Below are 22,552 nucleotides of genomic sequence, written 5' to 3'. Positions count from 1 at the left end.
TATACCCTAAAATCTTTTGGGCTCTGGAGTTTGGCTAAGGGACTAACCAGAAAATTACCAGCTTTTTCCTATAATGCTCTGCTTCTTTGAACAGTAATAGTGCAATCTCTTAACAATATGAACAACACAGATATATACTATTTAGTTATAAGGTAAGAATTTGTTAATTGCACATTTCTCATAACCTTATTTTTATTGTATACCTTCCTCTCACTGTCATCTTCCACTAGAATTTAACATCCATGCAAACATCCACATGTAACCTGCTTTGCTCAGTCACTCAGACAAATGCACTTGCACACTCCGGAATTGCAGAAAGGGGCCTTGCAGTTGCACAGTTACCTGCAGAAGTGCACTATCTGTCAGACAGGATGTGGCCCTTCAGGAATCAGAACAAATCAACAGTAGACTTGGTCATGGAAGTCAGTGGAAAAATCTGCCTTCTCCTCTGCAGAATCTGGATTAAATCCACAGAGTAAAGCTGTGCACTGGCCCTAATGTGGCAGCACAGGCATGCAAAATCTCATTTCCAGCTTTAATTGAGACTAAAACAACCATGCACAGATGAGTTCTTTGTTTACTCCACTGCAATTTTATATTTCTGGATGTTGCCAGTTATTGAGACATCAGGGAGTTTGATTCCTAAAGCACAGCTTTTACAAGTGTCTTCAAAATGAGCTTTGTTTTCAAGGGGAGGAGAAAGTTCATGTAAACCAGCGTATAATTAACATTTCCTGCAACTATTGTCAACTCCTCTCATCATTACTATTCTGTGCCCCCTCCCACACATTTATCAGCCTCGATCTCTTTGCTGACCACTATAATTAGGATGCGCTGAGTGTTTCCAAGGGCCCCAACAAACACCTTTATTACTACTTATAACGACTCATTAGTTGCAGAAAGTTTGAAAACAACATCATCACTACAGCTGAAGTAACTCACTCAGTTAACATTAAATGTCCAGCTGCAATTTTAAAGCATCAGTCAGGACACTGCTATAGATAAAAAATATGACGGAAAGCAGTCAAGTGGAGAAGCACTGCAGGAGGGATGAATCTGGGTGAGGTCTAGACCATACAGAGACGTGACACAAAAGATGAGACAAGGAAATCCTTCCGCATTGGAGTGCAGAAGCCTCTCTAACCTCCCAGTATGAACAGCATGAACTCCCCACTCCTGCAGGGTAAGGAGGAAGGGTTCGGGTTGGACACAGAGACCTCCAAAAAAATAGATGGGGAAATTCCTTGAGAAAACTGAGTTAATGCCTACCTGAGATTACTTTTAGACCTATGTGAAGACATTTGTGCTTAATTTGCCTTGATGAAATCAATGCAGCTTAAAAGTCCCAAGAAGGAAACAAAGACATTTGTCAGGTATCAGCCAATTCACTTTGTCTGCTTTTAAGAGATGAAGGAGGGTAAACCAGAACCAAAGTCTTATTAGATCATGAACTGTACTGCTATGCTGGAGCATGACACCAGTGCCCGACAGAGACAGGCATGTCAGAGACCAACAAAACAGAATGATCCAGCCCAAAGGCGAAAACAGCTCTTGAGTTTATTTCAGCCACCTTGGTTTGAACTGACAGCCAGTGACCCAGAGAAGACAGAAGTGTATCACTGGTACAGGAGTCACTCACTGTTGAGTGACTGAAGGAACACCTTCCTCACTTACTCACAGCTTATATTCCATCCCCTTCTTCATGTTCTTGTAAATTGGAAAGAGGGAAAATCTAGACTTAATAAATTATGCAAATACTCCTGCAAAATGAGATGGAGGTAAACCAGGATCCAATGTGCCATATCAAAGGGAGTTAGTTCATTGCCACCTTCTCTCTATAATGGATACAATGACTATGATGCAGTGTAGACAATTTAATAGCCGATTGGTATAGGGAAAATGTGAGATTATGAGTGGGAAAACTAAGGAAAGTGAACTGCTTTAAACAGGCTGCCTGAAATATGATTGCTGATTTAAACTAATTTTCACGGAGTAGCATATGTTTCCACTGTAAATTCCCTCGTGATTCTGAAACTGGTACTGTGTGGTGCCTGAAGAAGCTATTGTGAAAAAAAGGAGAGACAACAGTCAAGAAAAATAAAAAATATAGTAAGAATTTATGAAAGGTTCTCTGAGCAAAAGCAGTCAAGACAAATAGCAAGCTCTTCGAACAAGCAGGTGGTGTTGAAGAAGACAGCAACAAAACCCCTGCAAAACGATCATAAATCATTCCCTGTCAAATACCAACTGATGGGGGTATTCTGTTTATTGCTTTTAGACATGCTGTTTTGAGAAGGGGATTGGTTGCTGCACAAGTCTGTAGACAAAAGAGAAGACAAGAGAGGCTAGAGGAGTCAGCACCCAGATATGGTGCGCTTGAAACCTGCAGTGAGCCCTGAACGGAATCCAGGCATGCGGGATATGGCTCCTACAGTTACACCGTTAAACGGAATGGAAACGCAAAGGAATTCGGGATCTTCCCACCTCTCCTAATTCGCCTACTCCGCGCTGCCATCCCATGGCACTCAGGGCCAACATCGCCAGATTACTCACTGCTTTAAGGGACCAGACAAACTTGGGATGATGACTGGGCTTGCCAGTACCGAAGCAGTTAAACCACAAACCAGGGGCTCAGCAAGCTGCCAGCTGCAACTCTTACTGCTGTCAGTTTTGATTGATAAGACTGCAAACACAGGGAAAATCATGGCTTTGGCATGAAAATGCAGCTTCTATCCTGTCTACACAGACTAATTAAACAGGTTTGTTATGTATCAAAATGTTTACTATAAGCAACTTGAGTATATTGAATATATGAGCTTTGATAAAAGCAACAATGATATGCATATATTTTAGTTCCCTGAACAAAATGAAAAATACAGAAAATGTCAATTTATATCCACCTAAACAAACAAACAAACAAAAACATCTTCTTAGATAAATTTAAATCAAAGATCATTTATGTTGTAGAAGAGTTTTGTGCTACCCATTTCAATGCTAGGAGATTTAAAATGGATTTTTAAAAATTTATTATTAAATTACAAAATTGAATTTAGGCCAGTTTTAAAAGCAGTACTACATTAAATTAACTAACCATTTAGTTTAGGGAATACTTAGGAAGAATATTCTGATTTTCCCATGAACAGTCTGATTTTCCACTCTGCTTATGCCCCAAAGTCTATATTGAACTCAACAGTGTTAAATTTCAGATATTTTAAAACTTTTTTCAGTGAGTAAGCCATATTTGTGCAAAAACATTCCACTGAATTCCTTGAGAAATAGACAGGCATCATCAAGTATTGCCTCTTGTCTGCACTGAAGCCTGAGGTTAGCTGAGTTTATTAGAGCATGGTGCTAGTAACACCAAGATGGTGGGTCTGATCCCTGTATGGGCCATTCACTTAAGAGTTGGACTTGATGATCCTTGTGGGTCTCTTCCAACTCAGAATATTCTGTGATTTACCTCTTTTGTGCTGGGATCAGAGTCTATTATTTAACATTCCAAATGGCACCGAAGGTATTACAAGTAGTTGAAGAACACAGGTGACCCCCAACTGGAACACATTTCTGACAGGGCTGTCCCAGGACTGTGTCCCCCTTCTCAGCTGTATTCCTACTGAAGTCTCTCCTGACCAACTGAGGAACAGTCCAGGTCCTAAAATTCATAGTTAAAGAGTTATTACAATTAACAAACATATTTTTCAACTTATTTACTCAGTATTTGCAGAGAACTTGGAGGGCAGCAGAGGAGGAGTTATCTAACAGGGTTTTGTTAGCTGAGCCTTTATATCCCAGTGGCAGGACGGGACAGTACATGCCTGACTGTGCCTCTGGAGCAAGTGTTTGGAACGCTTTTCTTTCCTGTACCATTGCTTGTTTGCATTGATTCACAGAGTGAGCCATTACTGATTCAGATGCAGTCCCCAAGAGCATCTGTAGAACTGCAGTAAGGTTTAATTTGTCCCCAAATACCTCTTCCTATTGCAACCAGCTGGATGAAGACAAACTAGTTTTTGAAGAACCGTAAACTGAATTGCTTTAGACTGATCTGGATGTTTTCACTTTGTGAACACACTCTGCATGGGAAAGCGTGATGAGCCTGACTAAATGACAGCAGACAAAGTCTATTCTTATTTACCCCAGCACAAACCTAGATTATGTAGAAAATGCTAGTTCTGTTAAGGAACACGAGGCCCTCAGGAACACAGAAGCCCACATTTGCCTTTGGGAACAAATTGACACCATTCCACACATCACTACACCTGGCATGCTAACTTTGGAATATCACTTCTCTAATTGTCTCTGAGAGACTCCCAGTAAGTCTAATACTTTCATAAAGATACAAATTATATTAGCAGGTGCAGTCGCTTCATGTGAAATGAGTTCCTCAGGAAGGGCTAAAGACCATTTATATTCAGAAACATGCAAACAACATTTTCCTTTCAAAATGGTGAATGAAATTTCTCTTTTCAAGGGTGATTGACACTATATGGTGTTTTATCAGTACTTTAAAAAGATTCATCCGGCGAGATGTGCTCTCATATCTTGTGGTCAAATGCAGAACATGCAAAAGAGTATAATTAAGATTCAGTGAAATGTTTGATTTCTCATGCACACCACAGCATGCTGTCATCCTCCTCACAAGTCACTGCAGGCAGTCCTTCTTTGTGTCCCAGCAGTAGGCTACCAGACTTCAATTGTTGTATTTACCACTTTAATAAGCCTTTAAGACTTTCCTTTTGAAAAAGAGCAGTTACTGAAGCTGTAGAGAAAGACAGGGTTAAGGAAAGAGCTTGCTACAACCTCTCTCTTCCTTATGCTCGGTTCTTACTACTTGGAAATGACAGGAGAGGGTGAGTTGCCTGGGCCAGTAGGGCTTACAGCGCACAGGCAGGACAAGAACCTTTACAGCAAAAGCTGTGAAATCACTGCCGAGGCCCTCGCAGGCTCTTGGCTGCTCTCAGATGGCCCTGCTATGCCATCTAGTGACAGGCATGTTTCCCATCCCTCACCTACCCCTTTTACTGCCCCTTCGCTGCACACTCCCAATGACAAATCACGCACATGAAACAGGAACCAGAAAACTGAAATGCCAACAGAAACCTCTCCAGGAGCTCTGCACATGCAAAGATCTTGCAGCTCTTCTAGAGACACATGTATTGCTGTTCTTTCACCGTTCAGTTAAATACAACTCTCTGGCCTCAACAGAGGTCTGGACAAAAGGGGCAAGGTAACAACAAAGGGAGAGGTGGTACCACCTGAGCTTTCCGTAGGCATAGGTATGGCTCAGCGCTAGGAAACTGTCAAGCTCCAGCAAATCCAGAAGGAGAACAACACCACACCAGGTGAATCCTCTAAGGCAGTGAGCCTCAGGCTAGTTCCTGCACTCTTCCTCCTGACCCCACTATGATCCCCGTTGAAAATGTTTTAAAGGATTTAACTTTGAGGGTAAAAGAGTAGGACATGATCAGTGAAAATCCACCGTTAATGGACAGGACTCAAGTGTAAATAGCATTGTCACGTAAGAAAATCTCTGCCTCCAGGAGCTTGTAATTCTAACCTGAAGTGTGACTACACACTCCTATTGTCACCTCCGTACAACTGGGAGTGTGGATGAGCAGGGACTGCTGCCAGCTGAGACTAGACAAAAACTGGCATCAGTAGGGGGATACTGGGAAGCCTCTGCCGCTGATTTCCACAGCTATTTGTCAAGCGGCAAGTAGATTCTTGTACTCCACCTGTGACTGAGAGCACGTCACCTGTTGCAGTTTTGGGACACTTCTTTCAGGATAAATCGGCAGGCTGGGAAAGGGAACGTTGTTGATGCTGGCAACACTGTTTCTTTTCAGCGTGCTCAGCGACGAGGCTCTGAGCACAGACCCACCGGCACCCGCTGCTATGTGAGCGGGCCCGAGGCAGCGGGGGCCGGACCGGGGCGCGTGTCCCCGCCGCGGAGAGGGTTCTGTCCCCGCCGCGGAGAGGGTTCTGTCCCCGCCGCGGAGAGGGTTCTGTCCCCGCCGCGGAGAGGGTTCTGTCCCCGCCGCGGTGCCACCCCTGCCTGGGCTCCATCGATAGCTCTGCGCTCGGCAGCCCGCCCCGGGGCCGGACGAGCCCTCCTTGTCCCCTCCCTTTCCTCCCATCGATGTGTCGGCGCTCGCTCCGCCCTCCGGCACGCTCTGCCGCTCCCGGCACCCGGGACGGACACGCTCACCTGCCGCCCGGGCGCTGAGGTGAGGTGGGCCCGGGCCCGGGCCCGGGCCCGAGCTTTCCCCAGCCGTCCTCGGCAGTCCCGGGCCGCGGCTCCTCGGCCGGGCGGGGCGGCCCCTCAGCGGCCTCTCCCCCGGCGGGCGGTGCGCGCTAAGCCCCGCCCCTCTCCCTGCGCTCGCGCAGTCGCGGGCACCAGCCCCGCCCCCGGCAGAGCGCGCGGCCGCTCCCTGTGCGGGGCTGCGCCTGCGCGCGAGCGCGGCGGGACCACCGAGGGGGGCTGTGCCCGGCCCAGCCCCACACCTGGCCCAGACTGGCCCGGCCCGGCCCGGCCCCGGCCCCGGCCCCGGCCCCGGCCAGCCGCGGCTCAGCCCTCCCCCTCGCTCCAAGCCCTCCCTCTCGCCCCACGGCGCCGCCTCCGTTCGTTTCAGGCAGCGGCGAAGGGCGATGCGGCCCCCGCGCCCCGGCGGCCCGTGAGGGCAGCGCGCGGCAGCGATGGCCTCGGGCTGCCCGGCGGCCTTCGGGGACCCGGGCGAGGTGCGCGAGGGCTTCCTGTGCCCGCTGTGCCTAAAGGATCTCCAAGCGTTCCGGCAGCTCCAGGCGCACTACGAGGAGCAGCACGCGGGCGAGGACCGGGACGTCAGGGCGCAGCTCCGAAGTAAGAGCGGCCGCGATGACGCGGAAATCCCGTATGGCGATGGCTGCTCGTACTGCGAGCGTCTGGCAGTACTGAAACAGTAATTGACCGGCTTATGGTCGAGGTTTCAGTGTCATTCTTCTATAAGTCTCCTTAGGCCAAGCGTAGCGTTTACATTCTTTCCGTAAGTAAGTTCTAAAGCAAGCGCTAAAAGACGTTACTTTTCAAATATCTTTTATGCATGATTTTTATTATTGGCCTTTTCGGGTTTTTTTGTTTGTTTTTATCTGAAAAGTTGGATTTATATTGTAACCCAGTGGATTCCCAAGCATTACTTGAACACCACACAGGACATGGGAAATCTCTGGTTCTTGCCAAGTTCCAGTTCATTAATTTCTTGTTTTGACAGTAGATAAAACTGTGGTTGCAGTTAAAGTGTAACATTAAGAGAGGTTGTTGATGGAAAAGAATACGGGTGGTGGAGCTGACAGGAGATGCTGGAGTGTCTCAGGGCTGTGCTATGAATTACCAACTTTGACTAGTGTTTGGAAAAAAGCTGTAAATTGTGTTTTACTAGGATATTTCCTTTTTTTACCCCCTCTTGCATATGCAATATCATTTTACATTGAGAGAAAAATGTGATGATACTTCTGTGTGTTTCCTGCAAAAATCTGGTTGGTTTTGTTCTATTATGCTACAGATACTGGCCTGGAAGTATGTTTGTTTGTTTGTTTGTTTTCTCCTGAGATCGATTAATAATTCAAAAGTCTCTTTTCTTGGTGAAACCCTAACCCTAACAGTGGGCTGTTTAGTACTTTTGAAATTATGTGAACAAGCACACTGAAATTCTTTGTTTGTGCAACAAGACAAAGAAAGTGTTGAACATCCTTGAATCCAAAGAAAATAACTGGGAATTAGAAGGATCAGGATATTGCTATATGGTGCCCCAGGTGCTGTGAGACAGGTTCCATAGTTTAAGACATATTGCTGTTTTATGGTGAAGTCCCTGAATGGAATGCCCTAACCTACTATTCTGTGTTTAGAATCTCAGTGCTGCTTTATGACAGACAAAAAAGAGCATTTCGTGTCATCTGTGGTGCTCTGAACTGCATTCTGGTTCTAAGAACGTGTTGAGGATAAACTTGTCCTCCAGGAAAAAGATTTGTGCTAAAAGAAGAGGAATAATCCACACTGGCCTCTTGTGATGAATATTTAGTGACTACCTGCTACGTTTGATAACTTGGCTTTATCTTTTTCAGATCTAGTCCAGAAGGCCAAAAGAGCAAAGAAGAAATTGCTGAAACGAGAAGGAGATGACAGAACTGATTCTGGATCTCAGGAACTATATGAGTCATTCAGCTATGGTGGAGTAGATCCCTACATGTGGGAGCCCCAGGAAGTAGGTAGGAGAGCTAGAAAGCAATATGCAGTGGGGATAACTTTTAACCTGAATTGGGGAAGTGCTGATGTATTGCTGAAGTGGCTTGGAATTGTGTCTGTGCCTTGGATTCACTGTAGCGGGGGATTATGGTTTGTACACTGACTTTGTGCAGCCTACCTACGTTGTGTGGGGTGTGGGGAAAGTGCAAATAATGGTCAGAAAAAATACATGGGTAGGATCAGAACCCAGCTACCCTTGAGGCAGCTGTTTGTCATGTCATTGTGCCTGAGCTGCTGAGGTCTGCTGAATCTGTGTTTACCTCTGTGCAGCTAGCTTCATCTTGTGACTTTACAAAACAAATTAATAATTAATAACTAAGCTATATAAATAATAACTAAGGTATATAAAATCTCCAGCTTTTGGGCTGCACTTAAAGTAATTGTTCGTTTGCATGTTTGACAAAAAGATTATCCAATTATTTAAACTCTTTCAGCTTTTTCCTTGAATTTGAGGTGCAGAACACCTCTCATTAAAAAGGGGTTTACTTTAAAAAGAACACAGATTAAAAAAGAAAACAACCTCAAACCCACTCCTCTGAAGATAAGTCTACATTTGTAGAATTTCAAGGATAAGGTGACTGAGCCTGTAATTACAAGTGCTGCTACTGGCAATTGCCTGTTACTGTAGCTGACATATTGTTGTTATTTTTGGGGGAAGAAGCAGCACCATCTCTGGTGGATCCTGGCAAAGTTTCCCCTGTGGTGCTGACAGACTAGGACTGAGTCCTTTGGGTCTGCAGGGTCTGAGTTCTGTAGATTATTTTACTTTTGACTTCATGATTGCTGCTCAAATAATTAGATAGTATAAATATTAGCTAAGAATAAATTTAGACAAGGTTTATGAACATTGGAGAAGTGAGAACTGTTTTCTCATCTGAGAAGATGAATCGTAGGGATTTTGGAATGGGATTTGGTGGGTCTGTGAAAGGGACCGTGTGACATCACCAAAGCAGTGGCAGAATTCAGTTACCCAGAGGAGTCCTTTCCTATGAGTAATTCATCTTTGGAGATTTTTTGGTTATTTCATTAGCATGAGGAAGTGAGATTCTTACACTTACATAGTAGCATCAGAAAGCAACATCTGATGTTGAGTTCTACCTCTACAAAGATTATTGTTTTAAATTTTGTTTGTAACTTTGACTTTTAATACCTGGCTCGCCTTATTTGGAAAAGGAATAATCTTAAACCAGTGTTGTTGAATATGAATTGTACATTTCTTAAATAGATGCTATATTGTTCTTTTGAATACTCAGGGATCAGTTTTCTGTAAATTTGAACTGTCATCAAGGATTTGATTCAGACTCCTAAAGGTGGAGAGATGATCAGAAATCTGAAAGCATAGACCTCTAGTAACCATTGGACCTGCCTCTTCCTTTGGTTCAACATGTAGCCAGGAAACTAAGAAGAGAACAATTAGAGAACAGTTCTAGTAGGTAACATCTAGCTTGCTAAATGTAACTGAGGAATGAAGAGGGGAAAAATGTTATTGCAGATGTTCTCTTTAACATAGTGCTTGTTGTTTTCTGTGGTGGAAGTAAAACACTGTTTATTGCCAGTCTGGAGATTAGACTTTACCCTGCATGTTTTATTTAGGGCAACACTATGAAAATGTAGGATTCTAATGTGTCTTTAAAATTGGATTTGAACATGAGAAATAAATGGTGAGAAAAAGAGACAGCCGTGTTTCAAGAGGCATTTAAATCCATGCAGAATACCTGGGTGACTAGGACAACTTTCTGTTATCCTTGCAGGTGCTACAAGAAGCCATCTTTCTGAATTCAAGAAACACAGAGCAGCCAGGATTGATCACTATGTAGTTGAAGTTAATAAGTTAATAATCAGATTAGAAAAGGTAAATTTGGTACTTTTTAATATTCCAGCCTTCTAAATGTTTCCTAGATTTAAAAAATTATATTTTGGTATGAAATGTGCCCATTTATCTAGCAGTACACTATACAAAGGTTACTAAACTATGATTCCTCACATACTACCTTGAGTACTGTGCATGGTTTGACCCTATACTGTTGGTATGATTTCTGTTTCTATGCACCATTTTCAAGATGAAGATGCTGTTTCCACATACTTCAAAAACCATCTGTTCTCCTGATTATTTTCTCTGTCTTTTACTTTACTAAATTTTTCCCTTATGTTTTTGTCATGATTCTTCCAGCTTCTCATTCTTCCAAATCTGCCAATGATACACTTGCATTTTGACTCAGATGCAGTAATGTTGGCTGCAGTAAGGATTATGTCCTAAATGGCTGATTTGTACAGGTTTGACAGTCATAGTTTATCACTTGTATGAATACGGCATTAGAAATGAACAGGGAAGTTGCATGATTGGTGTGAAACAGGCTGAGAGTCCTCTCTTAAAAATGCCAGGTTTCTTTTTCTTGTTGGGCTGAGTTGTGTTGCGTTTTTTTCGTTGCAAAAGTATAATTTTCTTGAATATATTTTTTATCTTTTGCCAGCTTACATCGTTTGACAGAGCAAACACTGAGTCAGCTAAAATAAGAGGTTGGTGCGAGCTTACCTTGGACTTTTTGCCCCTATAGTTTATCCAGCTGATGAATTAATTGAATAGCTTACGTGGTGTGTATTCCTGCTCATAGCTATAGAGAAATCTGTTGTGCCTTGGGTCAGTGATCAGGATGTTCCCTTCTGCCCAGACTGTGGCAGTAAGTTCAGTATCCGAAACCGACGTCACCACTGCCGCCTCTGTGGATCTATTATGTGCAAGAAGTGCATGGAACTCATCAGTCTTCCTTTGGCAAGTAAGTACAGTCTGTGGAGTTAATTCCTCCTTTTCTTAGTGTGCTCTGGGTGCTAAGTGCATCCTTTGCCATTAGAAGAAAATATGCTTATAATAGTCTGGTTGTGCAGAAAACTTGGTCCTTAATGTGTCATTCAGTTTCATCCAGACACTTGTTTGTGAAATACAGTACAAAGAATGATTTCTCCATTTTTTTCTCTGTTCCTTCTTCAGATTTGGAAGTGTTGCATAACACTGAAAAAATTACTAGAAGTAGTATGTACTCTTGGTAAATATAGCTAATATTTAGTGTACTGTTCTTTGGAGTACCATAACTATGGTTAATTAAAGTTATCAACTTTAAGAACTGCCAAGGTTCTTCACATTTAAAAATATTGTGGATATTTCCAGTCTTCCCCGTGCTCTTCAAATGTTGGACATTTGTACAACAAATCAAGGAAATTCATCCCTAGGCCTTTAAAAACCCCTTCAGACTTTTTTCCTCATCTGGTGCACTGGAGAGGAGACCATATTTTCTGTGGAGATAAATGACATCAACTGTGCTTTTTCGAGGTTCAAGCACAGAACCTGGACAGCACTAACATACCCGTTCTACACGTTATTCTCTAACTGTGCAGCCTTAAACATGAGAACGCTTCGAGGCATAAGCAAAGTAGGTGGTTCTCAGCAGTCTGCTCTCTAGCTGGTTTTAAGTACAGCAGGCTTTACAGTAAAGACCCTAATTCTGACTTGCAGTCTTGGTTGTCGTGCAAACCTTGCATGTCTTTCCTTCAGCAGACTGTTTCAAATGGTTTTTTAATGTTTCCTCAATGTAAAGTTTCTGTTAAAGGGCAGTTTGTTCGTGTTGGTAAAATCTGTTGGCTTCTCCAGTTACTGTAAAATTACATGTGTATAATTTTTAGGCAAACTCACTAGTGCCAGCAAAGAGGCCTTGGGTTCTCAAACCAGCCCAAACTCCTCACCTAACAGTGTGCACGGCTCCCGCCGTGGCAGCATCAGCAGCATAAGCAGTGTAAGCTCCGTGCTGGATGAGAAGGATGATGACCGAATCCGTTGTTGTCGGCACTGCAAAGACACCCTGTTGAAAAGAGAGCAACAGATTGATGAGAAAGAATACACGCCAGAGATTGTGAAACTCTATGAGGTAAATCAAGCTCTGTGCTCAGTGTATATGTCTGCAGTAGTCACTACTTGACTTGTTACCTCATGTCCAAGCTCTTACTTTGTGACTTAATATTCACCCGCGTGAGACTGTTGCCTCTTCTAACACATAACAAAAGACATGTCTGAAGTGGTGAAGTCAGTTGCAGTACAGTATTTATATCCCACAATAACTTCAAATGTTTTTTTAAAATACATCTTCCTTCTCATCATCTGGAACTAGTAGTTCAGAGATGTCTCTCTCTTAAAATTGTGAATTTGTTTAAGCCAATGATCTTGGTTGATGGGCTGCACTGGAACTGTAAGACTCCGTGTTGTCAGTACTGTTTGTCCTCACACTAACGGCAAATGCTTTTTTGAACCATCCATGTCAACAACGTGTTCAAATATGCTTTGCAAGCAGGTACTGACAATCACCAGGTATCTTTTCAGTACAGTCCACAAACTCCCCAGGTTATTATTGATGGGAGTTTCTGTTGGTGCTCTTTGAATCCAGAGTCTTTTTGAATGAAAGACTTGGACAACTTCTAGCCTTAAATCTATTCACAAAGTCCACCTTGCAGGGTACAAGGAGTCTTTCCCTGTTCCTGACTGTGCCATATGTATTCTGAAGATAATTGGAGGGTCTTGTCATCCTGAATAGTTTGAGTAGCTTTCATCATGGTCAACTTTGAATGTGCACAGGCAGCATCATGAAAAGGTTTATGTCAGCATGTTCTTGCAGTTGTGTCTTAATGTAAGTTCTTTTTTTTATACATTTTGTTTTAAACAAGAAACTCAGACTCTGCATGGAGAAGGTTGACCAGAAGGCACCAGAATATATAAGGATGGCAGAATCACTAAAGTAAGTCCCATTTGCTGATGATGTTTATGAATATATGTTATTTCCTCCCTTAAATGTGGGAAGTAGTAAGGAAGTGGTGTGTTAAGGCTGCAAGAGTGTGTAAATTATAAGAAAAGTCATTACCTGTAGTCTTCTGGATGCTCTTCAAACAAAGTAGTACTGAACTAACTGTTAATGGTAACATACAGAGAAGTTGTTTGATTTTGTAAAATTTTTTTAAAGCCACTTCACAGTGAGGCACCACTGTGTCAGATTTTGACACATCATCTTTGCAAAAAGGAAGTACAAGGCCTACAATACTTGTGTACATGAGCCTCTTCAGAACAGTTGCCCTGAGCTGGATGCTCTGGCTTCCAAGGAATGCCAGCAGCTGAGGATCATTAGAACGCTTCGGCACCTTCGCCTGGCAGTTGTTCTGGGTGTACCTGGCATACCCTGTGCTGCAGTAGATAAACAGCATTCTCATATCTCAGTTTTGTGCATAATTCCTTGCAGTAGTTTTTTGTTTCACAGGGGTAACTTAAGTCTCTCCAACTCCATCTGCAAGAGGTTGCCAGGTTAGACTTCTGGCTTGTATAGGGAGAGAAATATGCACCTTGGTCTTGGACTAGGAAGCATGTCTTTTGGGAAAGTTAAAGTTAACAAATATTGCTGCACCTGTCCTTCAGATCTAGTGCTTTTAGAAAAATTAGTAACAAAGCTGTTTTTGTAAAAACAGTCCTCCCAATAGGAAGAAAAGTACAAAAGGTAAAAAACATGCTAAGCTGTTACTGCTTTTTGTCATGACTTCATGAGAGGTGGGGTTATGTGGTTCAACAAATGGAGAAAAGTAAAAATACAACTGTCCTGGATAATGGAAGCACATGTCAGAAAACAACAGGCTTCTTACTGATGAAATTAAAGATTTCTGACTAGTAGTGAGTCTCAGAAACTGGAATCATATGGATAGTGAAATTACTTTTGAGAGAGTGATCCTTTTCATTGATATTTGTGATACAAAAGGACAGGGAAGCTAAAAGCTGGTGAAGAGTCTTCCCCATTAAATCCAAATTTATCAATAAATGGGAAACTAGTAAAGTGCCTGTAATTGATTCTGTCCTCATGTGGACCATCAGTTACTGGCATCTTAAATACTACACCCGTGTGGGGTGTGGGCTTTTGCTTTCTGATAAACCCTAGTGGAGTTAACTATTGTGCTTTAATGGTATAGTTAGTTACTTAGCGATTTTTCCACACCCAGTCACCTGAAAAAAAGTCACAAAATAGATACATTTGCTAAGCATGTGTGTATCTAATTGATAGAGTGGCATTCTTGTGTTAAGGCACAGTTTCTCCTAGAATAGTAAGCAATAATACAATCATAAATAAAATGATCTTCTATGAAGTGGTCATGTTTGCAATATGATTGTAATTTTCCACTTCTGTCACAAAGAAAGGCTTTTTAAACATGAGCTTGAAATAAAATCATTCAACCCTTCAGTGTTAGCAGTTCTTACCATTGTTGAATCCTGGTCATCTTGGGATAACTTGTACTGTTGTATGTGTTGTTAGCTGGATGCATGACTTACTGTAAAGTTCTCTTTATTTCTTAGTGCAGGGGAGACAACCTACAATCTTGAACATGCTAATGACTTGAGAGTGGAGATCCAAAAAATATATGAATTTATAGATTCCTTAAGGTAAAAGATCATCTCTTTCCCCTTTCTGCCCCAGCATGTGTGTATCTCCCTCTGTTATGACTTCACTGATTATGTGGATAACCAACCAATTTATCTGATCAGTTGTAAAAAGCATTTGAAAAGGTAGATGCTGTTCCTGTGCACCATCAATTTCTTCTTCCTTTTCTGGCCTTAAAATTCACGCATTCCTCTGCAGTGGGACTAACTAAGCATAGAGGAAACAAATAGCAGCACTGTTTAGGGGGAGGGGGATTGTTTGTTTGGGGTTTCTTTGGTTTTTTTAAAGGGTGGGAGTGGAAAGTGTTATAAATTCTATTATCCAAAACTGTTTATCTAAAAGAACATCAGAAATTTTTGATCCAATATTGTCTCTCCCCTTCTGTTGCATTTCTGCTGGCCTTTTTCTTGAACTGATGCCTCCTGCATGTTTGCTTTGATTCAGTAAGAAGATTTTGAGTCTAGGCTTGCATGAAGATCCTCAACCTCATCCTAAAACACTACAACTTCAGCGAATGATAAGATATTCAGCTACGCTTTTTGTTCAGGTAAATAGAGCATATGCTGTGAGAGGAATGTAAATTTTATATAGTGTTCTGTTCTTTGCCAGGCATCCCTATGGTTTGAAACTGTTTTGACAGGAGGTTTAGTTCTAAAACTTTTCTATAGTTCCCCTAATGACTTATGGTAGCCTTAAATAAGCTGGCTTGAGCACAGATCATGCACACAGCAGCATTGGATCTGGGGACCCAAGAGGTGTGGGAGCCTTGGCTCTGGCTCCTGCTGAGGTGTCAGCCCACTCAGCAGTGCAGCCGTGGCAGCAAAGGCGTGCACGGTCCTGCAGCAGGGACTGCAGTGTAGAACCATCTTTGGTGTGTTTGTGGGGTTTCTGCTGGTAGTATTTCTCTTCTCAAGGACTTGAAAATTGGCTGAATGCCTGCAAGCAATACTGTTCACAGTATTTTTAATTTCAATTTTTGCCAGGAAAAACTGCTTGGCCTAATGTCCCTGCCAACCAAGGATCAGTATGACGAACTGAAGAAGAGAAGACTGCATATGGTAAGACAGGTTAGGATCTGTTATATCTTGCATGAGTCACAGATGTAAGCCTGAGAGCTGTGTGGGTATGACTAGTTGCCTTCAACACTGGATTTCAGTTTGTCATTTTTTCATGTGTATTGTACCATACCCTTTTCCAGGGATTCACATAGCTGCTGCTGTATTCTGCCCAGAACAGAAGTGGGTGTGCATGGAGCAGCTGGGTTAGGTGCACGTGCTGTTCCTGCTGCAGTGTGTGCAGAGCAAGCCCTGAACTGAGTGTGTTAGTTTACATGGACTTTGAAACTGTGTTCAGGAGTTCACTTGCCCAAGCAGAATTTAGAAACCTCTTTCAGTGGTGAAAAAAGACATTTAGAGTAAGGATGCCTCTTCAGTGAGAGAGTTTTTTCAGTTAGGAGGGAGGACATCATTAATGGTAAACTAAACCAACTTTGTTTTGAGGTATAAATTGAGAAATAAGAATCATCCCATTCCAAAAGCCAATTATATCACTGACCTTAAACACTGATGTTCTATTATAGGTGTCTGCTGCTGTAGTCAGCTGTGATACAATTACTGTTCAAATCAATCTAGACCACTGTGCACAGCTGCATTAGGCATTTTTTTTTGCTCTGTAAAGAACATTGTCACTGCTCCTACTTGTCCTCAAGTTTGTAGAGGCAGATCTTATGGGATTTTGGTCAATATCATCACAAACTCACAGGAAGCATTTTCTGTGAAGTAACCAGAACTGCAGCTGATCCCTTTTAGTGACAGCGAGCACCATCTAAGATCAGCTAACTTGTACTCGTGGATTTAGAATGAAATTTCTCAAGCTCGTGATGTTTTCATACTACGTGTTTTTTGTTTTAGGTCACTCTCGAAACACAGGGAAAACAAGAGGAAAATCAGAAAGAGTTTATCTCCAGATCTGCAGCTGCAGTTAATGGTGATGAAACTCACATGAGAAAAGGAACAGTCAGGAAATCTGAGGGCTGGTTACCCACATCTAGCATCTCAAGAGAGAGTGAGAGAGCAGACCCACTTCTTCAGCAGATTGATAATATCACATCCTTTATTGAGCAAGCAAAGGCAGCTAATAGGATAGATGAGGTCCATATGTTGCAAGAAAACCTGATGCAGCTTCAGGATGAATATGATCAACAACAAACTCTGAAAGCTATTGAGCTTTCCAAAAAACAGGCAGAAGAGGAAGAGATGCAAAGGGAGGAACTTCAGGTCCTTTGTGAAAAAGAGTGGGAAAGAGAGCGGCATAAATTCATGTCTCAGCATTCACGGACACACTCCTTAGACTTCAGAGAAGTCAAGCAGCATTTGGATATTACTCAGATCAAAGGGGACACGAGTTCTGAAACTCCTGCTGTTGAGCAGCTGCCAGCTCAAGAGCATCTGACCTTCACACTCAAACCCCAGAATGTCCCACAGTGTGACCTAGACAGAGATCAGCCAACCTGCCTAAACCCCTTTGAAGATGAAGCAGATACCCCTCAGGCAGAGGAAGATCCTGCTAACCCATTTGTCAGAGACACCTCTCCAATGGTTTCTTTCTCTAACACAGCTCTGCAAAGTGATAAAAAAGAATATAATCCATTTGAAAGTGAGGAGGAGGAGGAACAAAGTAATGGAGCACCTGGCAGTACTTCAAACCCTTTTGAAGAGGATGAAAATCCGTTTCAAAAGGCTGGTGGGGGCAGTTGGAATTCAGGGAATCCATTTGAAGAGGGATCCTCTACTAATCCCTTTGAAGTGGAGGATGGCAGTGAGATCTCTGGAGAGGAAGTTATAGAGGAAGAGCTGCTTCTCCAACAGATAGATAATATCAAAGCTTATATATTTGATGCCAAACATAGTGGACGACTGGATGAGGTGGAGGTACTGACAGAGAACTTAAAGGAACTGAAGCACACATTAGCAAAGCAGAAGGAGAAATCCAACTGCTGAAGCAGCAACAGGGCTGTGTAATAATTCAATCTGCTGTTAAATATGGGAAGGTAAGGCAGATACTTATAGGCTGGAGTACAGATCATAAGAGGGAAGTGGGAGAATCCTGACCTTAAAGCACTTTCATTTAGGCATTGCCACTACTACACAGTCTTGAAGAAAGAATGTCTGAGGTATGCTGCTGGTCTCAAAGGCTTATACTAGGGAAATTTAAAACAGCTAACTGGTCTTACCGAATGCTTATTTTTGGTCAAAGAGGTTAAGTGCTAATAGGGAACTATGATTTGGAAATGATTGGAATGTTGGTTTGCCTTCTTTCCCCCCTTTCTGTTGTAGTGTTGGCCTTTCCTCTGTTGATGACCCAGGGTAGCTGAGTTGCTAGTGGTGTTCTGGGAAAGTGCAGCTAAAAAGCTGCTGTGATTCTCCACTGTGCCGAATGTACAGGCTTGCAGATCAAGCTTGTGCAATGCTAATAAGTACGTAAAAGGGACTTTAAGGCTGAGAAGAACTTTCTGACTGATCTTAATAGGAGTAACTTTTTAATGTGTGCATAAAGATGCCCAAGGAAAATTTGGGTGCTGTCTTTTCATCACTTCTGGTTTCCCCTTTGCTCTGAGCACCATGTCATAGTGCTATGCTGGCTTCAGACCTGTTCTTTAGGGAGCAAGTGTCTGCTCATTTCCAGGGAAAGCAGCATTAGGCCAGCACCACTTCAAACTATAGTATATAAAGGGTGACCCTCCAATTCCTAATTATATTATGGAATCTATACATTCCTTTCAATCCTCTGGGTGACAGAGCGATCATGTTTGTTGTATTAATGAGACTGGAACCCTTTTTTTTTAGCATTCAAGGAACAAAAGATCTTTTTTGTAATGGAAACCTGAGGTGCCACTGAACTGGAATTCCATGAAAGCTAGGAGATAAAAGTCTGTGGCTGCAATAGTACCAAATGACAATTTTCTTTCACGTTAGATTCCCCTCAGGAATTTTTGTGAGAATCAGGCATGTCTGTCTTTAAGAAGGAACTTCAGATTGAAGACCTCTTGTCATCCTGTGGCCTAGGGGGTGACCAGGTGACAGCCAGCACCTGTGCTGCAGGAGGGCTTACAGCTGGACAAATGCAGGGTCACCTCAGGACTAGGTCAGCCTCTGTCTTTGAGAAAGATGGAGTTTGAGCTGCTTTGATTTTTATCTTTGAAAGGCACAGGTCCATCCATCATCAGGAATCAGTGTATGTAGGGGTGGGGAGGAGGAGTCAGTCTAAAGGGTTTCTTTATTTAAAGCTGAAATAGAGAAAAATCAGGCAGATCACACTGTACAGCACTAATAGCAATGGGCTTACTCAGAAGTGTGAAGTTCTCTGCAATGGGACATGTCTTTTAACTATGTCTCTGATACTGGCGTAGCTGTAACCCAAGCACTGCATGAGATTTGAGAGACACAGATGATTCTGCTACCTAAAGGGCAGGAACTCTGGTTTTATTTTGCTGTAAATAAGTGGAAGTAGGGACTTGTGGAACTATTGTTTAAAAAGCCCAAACCACCTATATCCTCACTTAATAGCACTGGTAAGGGATCAAAACGGAATAGCCAGTCAAGGACAGCTGGTGTTATCTCTAGTGTAGCCTGAATCTGGAGCTGAAAGGTGAACGGAACAGTTTGGTTTAAGACCATGAAGTTTTTATGCTGATGTTTTATTAGAGCTGATTGAGTCCATGAGTGTTATTTTGCATCAAGTGCAAAAAAGAACAGAGAATTCTGAAAGGTCTTAAAACAAACAGAACTCGTGTGCTTGGCACCAGATTTATGAAGGCAGCAAAAGCTGTTGATAAATAAACATAATCCCTGGAATTGTATAGTATAAGGCAGTTATTGAGGACAGACTTGTTTGCTAGTCAGGAGGATTGCTCCCTGCACTCTAACCTAATGCTTTTTTTGATATCAACATGAAAAAATGTTTCGGTGGCTTCTGCTTTCACATTTAAAAGCAACTTTTTTCCTTGTTGCAACTATCCTGCCTTGTTTGTATTTTCTGTCTAATACACTAATAACTATTCTTACTGTACGTGTAATATATTATTTTTACAAGCAGATAACAGACTAGCATACCTCATGATCTTTGTCAGTGTTAAATGTGATAGACTAGATAGCTGATACTAAACTCATCTCCACAGTGCAGATCTTTGCTGGTGTTGAGACTGCTGTGAGGTTTGCAAGGCACAAGGGAATGAAGATGTCTTAAGCAGAAAGCTCAATAAGTAACTAGCACTGAGTTTTGTTACAGCTGCATGCACTACTCTGTATGGAAACTTTGTAAACAGATGAAATAAAACAACATGTTTATTTTGTGCTGTGTTTGTCCTTGACAATTTGTACAGGATGACTGAATCGGTGTGAAATTTTGTACTCGAGCACGAGTTCCAAAATGCACAGGTAAGCCTGATGTAAAGGTCTGTGCAATAGAGTGCAATCTATCACATTTATACAAATTACAGGTATTCTGTATTGTTTGGTGAGGCAGAAGCTGTGATGATTTGGAAGGGTTTTTTGACTATGTGCAGGGAGGATGTTTGAGGTAAGAGGAGTTATATAGCAGCACAGGACTTTGAAGCACAATGGACTTGGTGGCTGGGATTTGCTGGAAGTTGATAATTCAAGACACGGTTCTCCTTTGTATGGACTGTTTAGGAAATTATGGAATTCTGTGCTGCTTCTAAGATAAATTAATTTGTTAGTCTAGCCTCTCTGTCCCAAAGAAAACACGATATTGGTTTTGCCATAATGGTTTCATCGTTTACCTGCAGGCACGAGTAGGAAATAAGGCTCCAAGTAATTCCATTTTCCACTGTTGACTAATACTTTGTAAAACTGGCACCAAAAAAGCTGTGGTTTTAACTTTTATTTATTTTTCACTTGAATTATTCTAGTTGTAGCTGCAAGATTTATGAGGCAGGGTTGTCTGTATTGAATGAACTTGCTTATTCCTGTTTCCAGGAACTGTGAGCTCTTGTCTCTCACTGAAGCACCGTCATCACCCAGCCCTGAGGAAAAACAGCTGCACGACTTGTCAGGCTGATGCTTCATTTTTCATAGCAGCTTTGTATTTTCCCCTCATCTCTTTGGGCAGTGGCACAAAAGCAGGGCAGGGAACTTGGCCTTCAATCTCACACATGCATTCTCGCAGATGATACTTCTTGGGCCCAAAAGTTGCTGGATGTGATAGTTTTTTCCTTTCTCTTTCCTCTTTTTCAAGTGTTTCTCTAGAAAAGAGATCTGTTTGTTACTATCAGAAGCCTGAACCACAGCACTTCCTCTCCTTTCCCTGGACCCAGTTTACCAGAAAGATGGATTTACAGTTCTTAGCTTGTGAACTTTACCTAGCTCGTGTCAGTTTTGTCTGGGAATAGTAGTATTTCCTTCTGTATTCCTGACAAAAGTTTGCATGCGTTATATTCTGTATGCTGGATGGTACATTACCTTATTACATGTTACTTACTTGCTTTTCCCCAGGATTTTTTTAATGTGCTCTGTTATCTCTTTGTTGGTTTTATCTTCCACGTCAACCAAAACTTGTTCTCCATTGTCTGTCAAGAAAAATTCATAATCCTGTATTAAATAGTACCATATCCCTCCTGCACACTGTTCAGAGAGGATGTAAACACACAACAGAGAGATCCGCGGCCCTGCTGCAGTTAATGTACGACGCAAGGTTTAAGTGGAAAAGCGAAATCTCCACGAGGGCAATTCTAGGGGAGCTGCCGAGGGGTAAAGCCGCTTTTCCCAACAAGCAGCTCCTTTCCCCGCCGAATCTTGAACGACACGATCGCGGCTGTGACGCCGCAGCTCCCGCGGCCCGGGCGGGACCTACCCAGGTAGAACCGGAGGAAGGGCGAGGGGGTCATGTTCCTGAACAGCATGATCTGCAGCCAGGGGTTCTTGTACTGGATCTGGGGAATGTTGAAAAACACGAACTTTCTGGAAAGGAGGAGAAAAGCACAAAGGAGCTGGCGCGGCGTCTCCGCGGAGGACGCGGCCCACGCGAGCCCCGGTGTCTCTGCAGGGGCCGCCCGCGCTCCCGCCGCGCCCCGCGCTCACCTCGCGCCCTCGCTCAGCTCTCCCGCTGTGTTGTAGTTCACGGTCATCACCTTCACCGCGCTCTTGAACACGACATCGCCCTGGCTGAGGTAGCGCAGGGTCCGCCGGATCGGGAACCGGCCCTTCATGGGCATCGCGGCGGCGGCCGGAAGGGGCGGGAGTGGCCCCGCGCGCCCCCTGGCGGGCGGCGCCCTCAGCGAGGGCCGGGTCTGGAGTCGGGGACCGGGTCTGGGGCCGGTTCCGGGTCTGGGTTCGGGTCGGGACGGGGGTCGGGGACCGGGACCGGGACCGGGACTAGGACAGGGGCCGGGCCAGTGTCAGCGTCGGCACTGGCGGAGCCTCAGGGGCCGCGGTGGCGCCCGCCCGGGCCCCGGCGGTACCTGCCTCTGTCCGCGCACCTGCCAGGGCCGGGTGCCCTGAGCACATCAGCTACAGATTTGTGACTACTAAAAACTTGGCTGTTCAAGATGAAGTAAAACTTTAGGAAAAGCCTTCTCTCCTCCTAGAGCACCTCCCTGGAGTCAGTAAAGTTCATGGGATTTCTCTTCTGTATCAGACCCGGTTAAATCTCTCATAAGATAATCACGGTAGTGAAGGTAAAATGCTGTTTCTCCCTAAAAGATAGTAAATTATGTATTTGGCTTAGATACCTCCCGTTTAAGAGAAAATAGTGAACTTAAAAATAAAACTCAAGAATGCAGTTATATGTGTAATTCACTTTA

General features: G+C 43.2%; 3 protein-coding genes across 8 annotated transcripts in view; 1 reads left to right on the top strand and 2 right to left on the bottom strand.

The window, feature by feature from the left end:
• TMCC1 (transmembrane and coiled-coil domain family 1) overlaps nucleotides 1-6,307 on the bottom strand; it is a 114,808-nt gene extending 108,501 nt beyond the window's left edge. For all 5 annotated transcript variants that reach the window (XM_039378464.1, XM_039378467.1, XM_039378463.1 and 2 more), the window contains exon 1: nucleotides 6,209-6,307. The gene's annotated coding sequence lies outside the window, so the exon portion shown is untranslated. The remainder of the gene's footprint in view (nucleotides 1-6,208) is intronic.
• A 300-nt stretch (nucleotides 6,308-6,607) lies between these two features.
• RBSN (rabenosyn, RAB effector) lies at nucleotides 6,608-20,086 on the top strand. 2 transcript variants are annotated; one of them, XM_027746393.2, is made up of 11 exons: nucleotides 6,608-6,859; nucleotides 8,098-8,241; nucleotides 10,030-10,130; nucleotides 10,750-10,795; nucleotides 10,891-11,052; nucleotides 11,954-12,195; nucleotides 12,986-13,056; nucleotides 14,649-14,735; nucleotides 15,178-15,280; nucleotides 15,717-15,791; nucleotides 16,644-20,086. In XM_027746393.2, the coding sequence occupies exons 1-11, from the start codon at nucleotides 6,697-6,699 to the stop codon at nucleotides 17,730-17,732; spliced, it is 2,283 nt and encodes a 760-aa protein (XP_027602194.1). In that variant the 5' UTR covers nucleotides 6,608-6,696; the 3' UTR covers nucleotides 17,733-20,086. The 2 variants fall into 2 exon arrangements, with proteins under 2 accessions (XP_027602194.1, XP_039234396.1); XM_039378462.1 differs by lacking the exon at nucleotides 6,608-6,859 and adding an exon at nucleotides 6,899-7,022.
• Nucleotides 20,087-20,619: 533 nt separating this feature from the next.
• Nucleotides 20,620-21,979, bottom strand: MRPS25 (mitochondrial ribosomal protein S25). Its single transcript, XM_027746407.2, has 4 exons — nucleotides 21,831-21,979; nucleotides 21,604-21,710; nucleotides 21,232-21,319; nucleotides 20,620-20,995 (listed from the first exon to the last, which is right to left on the bottom strand). The coding sequence occupies exons 1-4, from the start codon at nucleotides 21,962-21,964 to the stop codon at nucleotides 20,803-20,805; spliced, it is 522 nt and encodes a 173-aa protein (XP_027602208.1). The 5' UTR covers nucleotides 21,965-21,979; the 3' UTR covers nucleotides 20,620-20,802.
• Nucleotides 21,980-22,552: the final 573 nt, after the last annotated feature.

This window comes from Pipra filicauda, unplaced genomic scaffold (assembly GCF_003945595.2).
Source record: "Pipra filicauda isolate LSUMZ 115617 unplaced genomic scaffold, ASM394559v2 scaffold139_size1960392_pilon, whole genome shotgun sequence".
NCBI classification, from domain to species: Eukaryota; Metazoa; Chordata; class Aves; order Passeriformes; family Pipridae; genus Pipra; species Pipra filicauda.
Note: the sequence above shows the minus strand (reverse complement) of the source record. Positions and strands in the feature narration are given on the sequence as shown.

Bases quoted from the DNA above. Each gene is read 5' to 3' on its own strand.
- RBSN (XM_027746393.2), top strand. From the start codon at position 6,697: ATGGCCTCGGGCTGCCCGGCGGCCTTCGGGGACCCGGGCGAGGTGCGC. The intron at 12,196-12,985 runs GTAAATCAAGCT...GTTTTAAACAAG, and splicing joins AGATTGTGAAACTCTATGAG to AAACTCAGACTCTGCATGGA. The intron at 14,736-15,177 runs GTAAAAGATCAT...GCTTTGATTCAG, and splicing joins GAATTTATAGATTCCTTAAG to TAAGAAGATTTTGAGTCTAG.
- MRPS25 (XM_027746407.2), bottom strand. From the start codon at position 21,964: ATGCCCATGAAGGGCCGGTTCCCGATCCGGCGGACCCTGCGCTACCTC. The intron at 21,711-21,830 runs GTGAGCGCGGGG...CCTCCTTTCCAG, and splicing joins GAGCTGAGCGAGGGCGCGAG to AAAGTTCGTGTTTTTCAACA. The intron at 20,996-21,231 runs GTAAGTAACATG...TCTCTTTTCTAG, and splicing joins AAAATCCTGGGGAAAAGCAA to AGAAACACTTGAAAAAGAGG.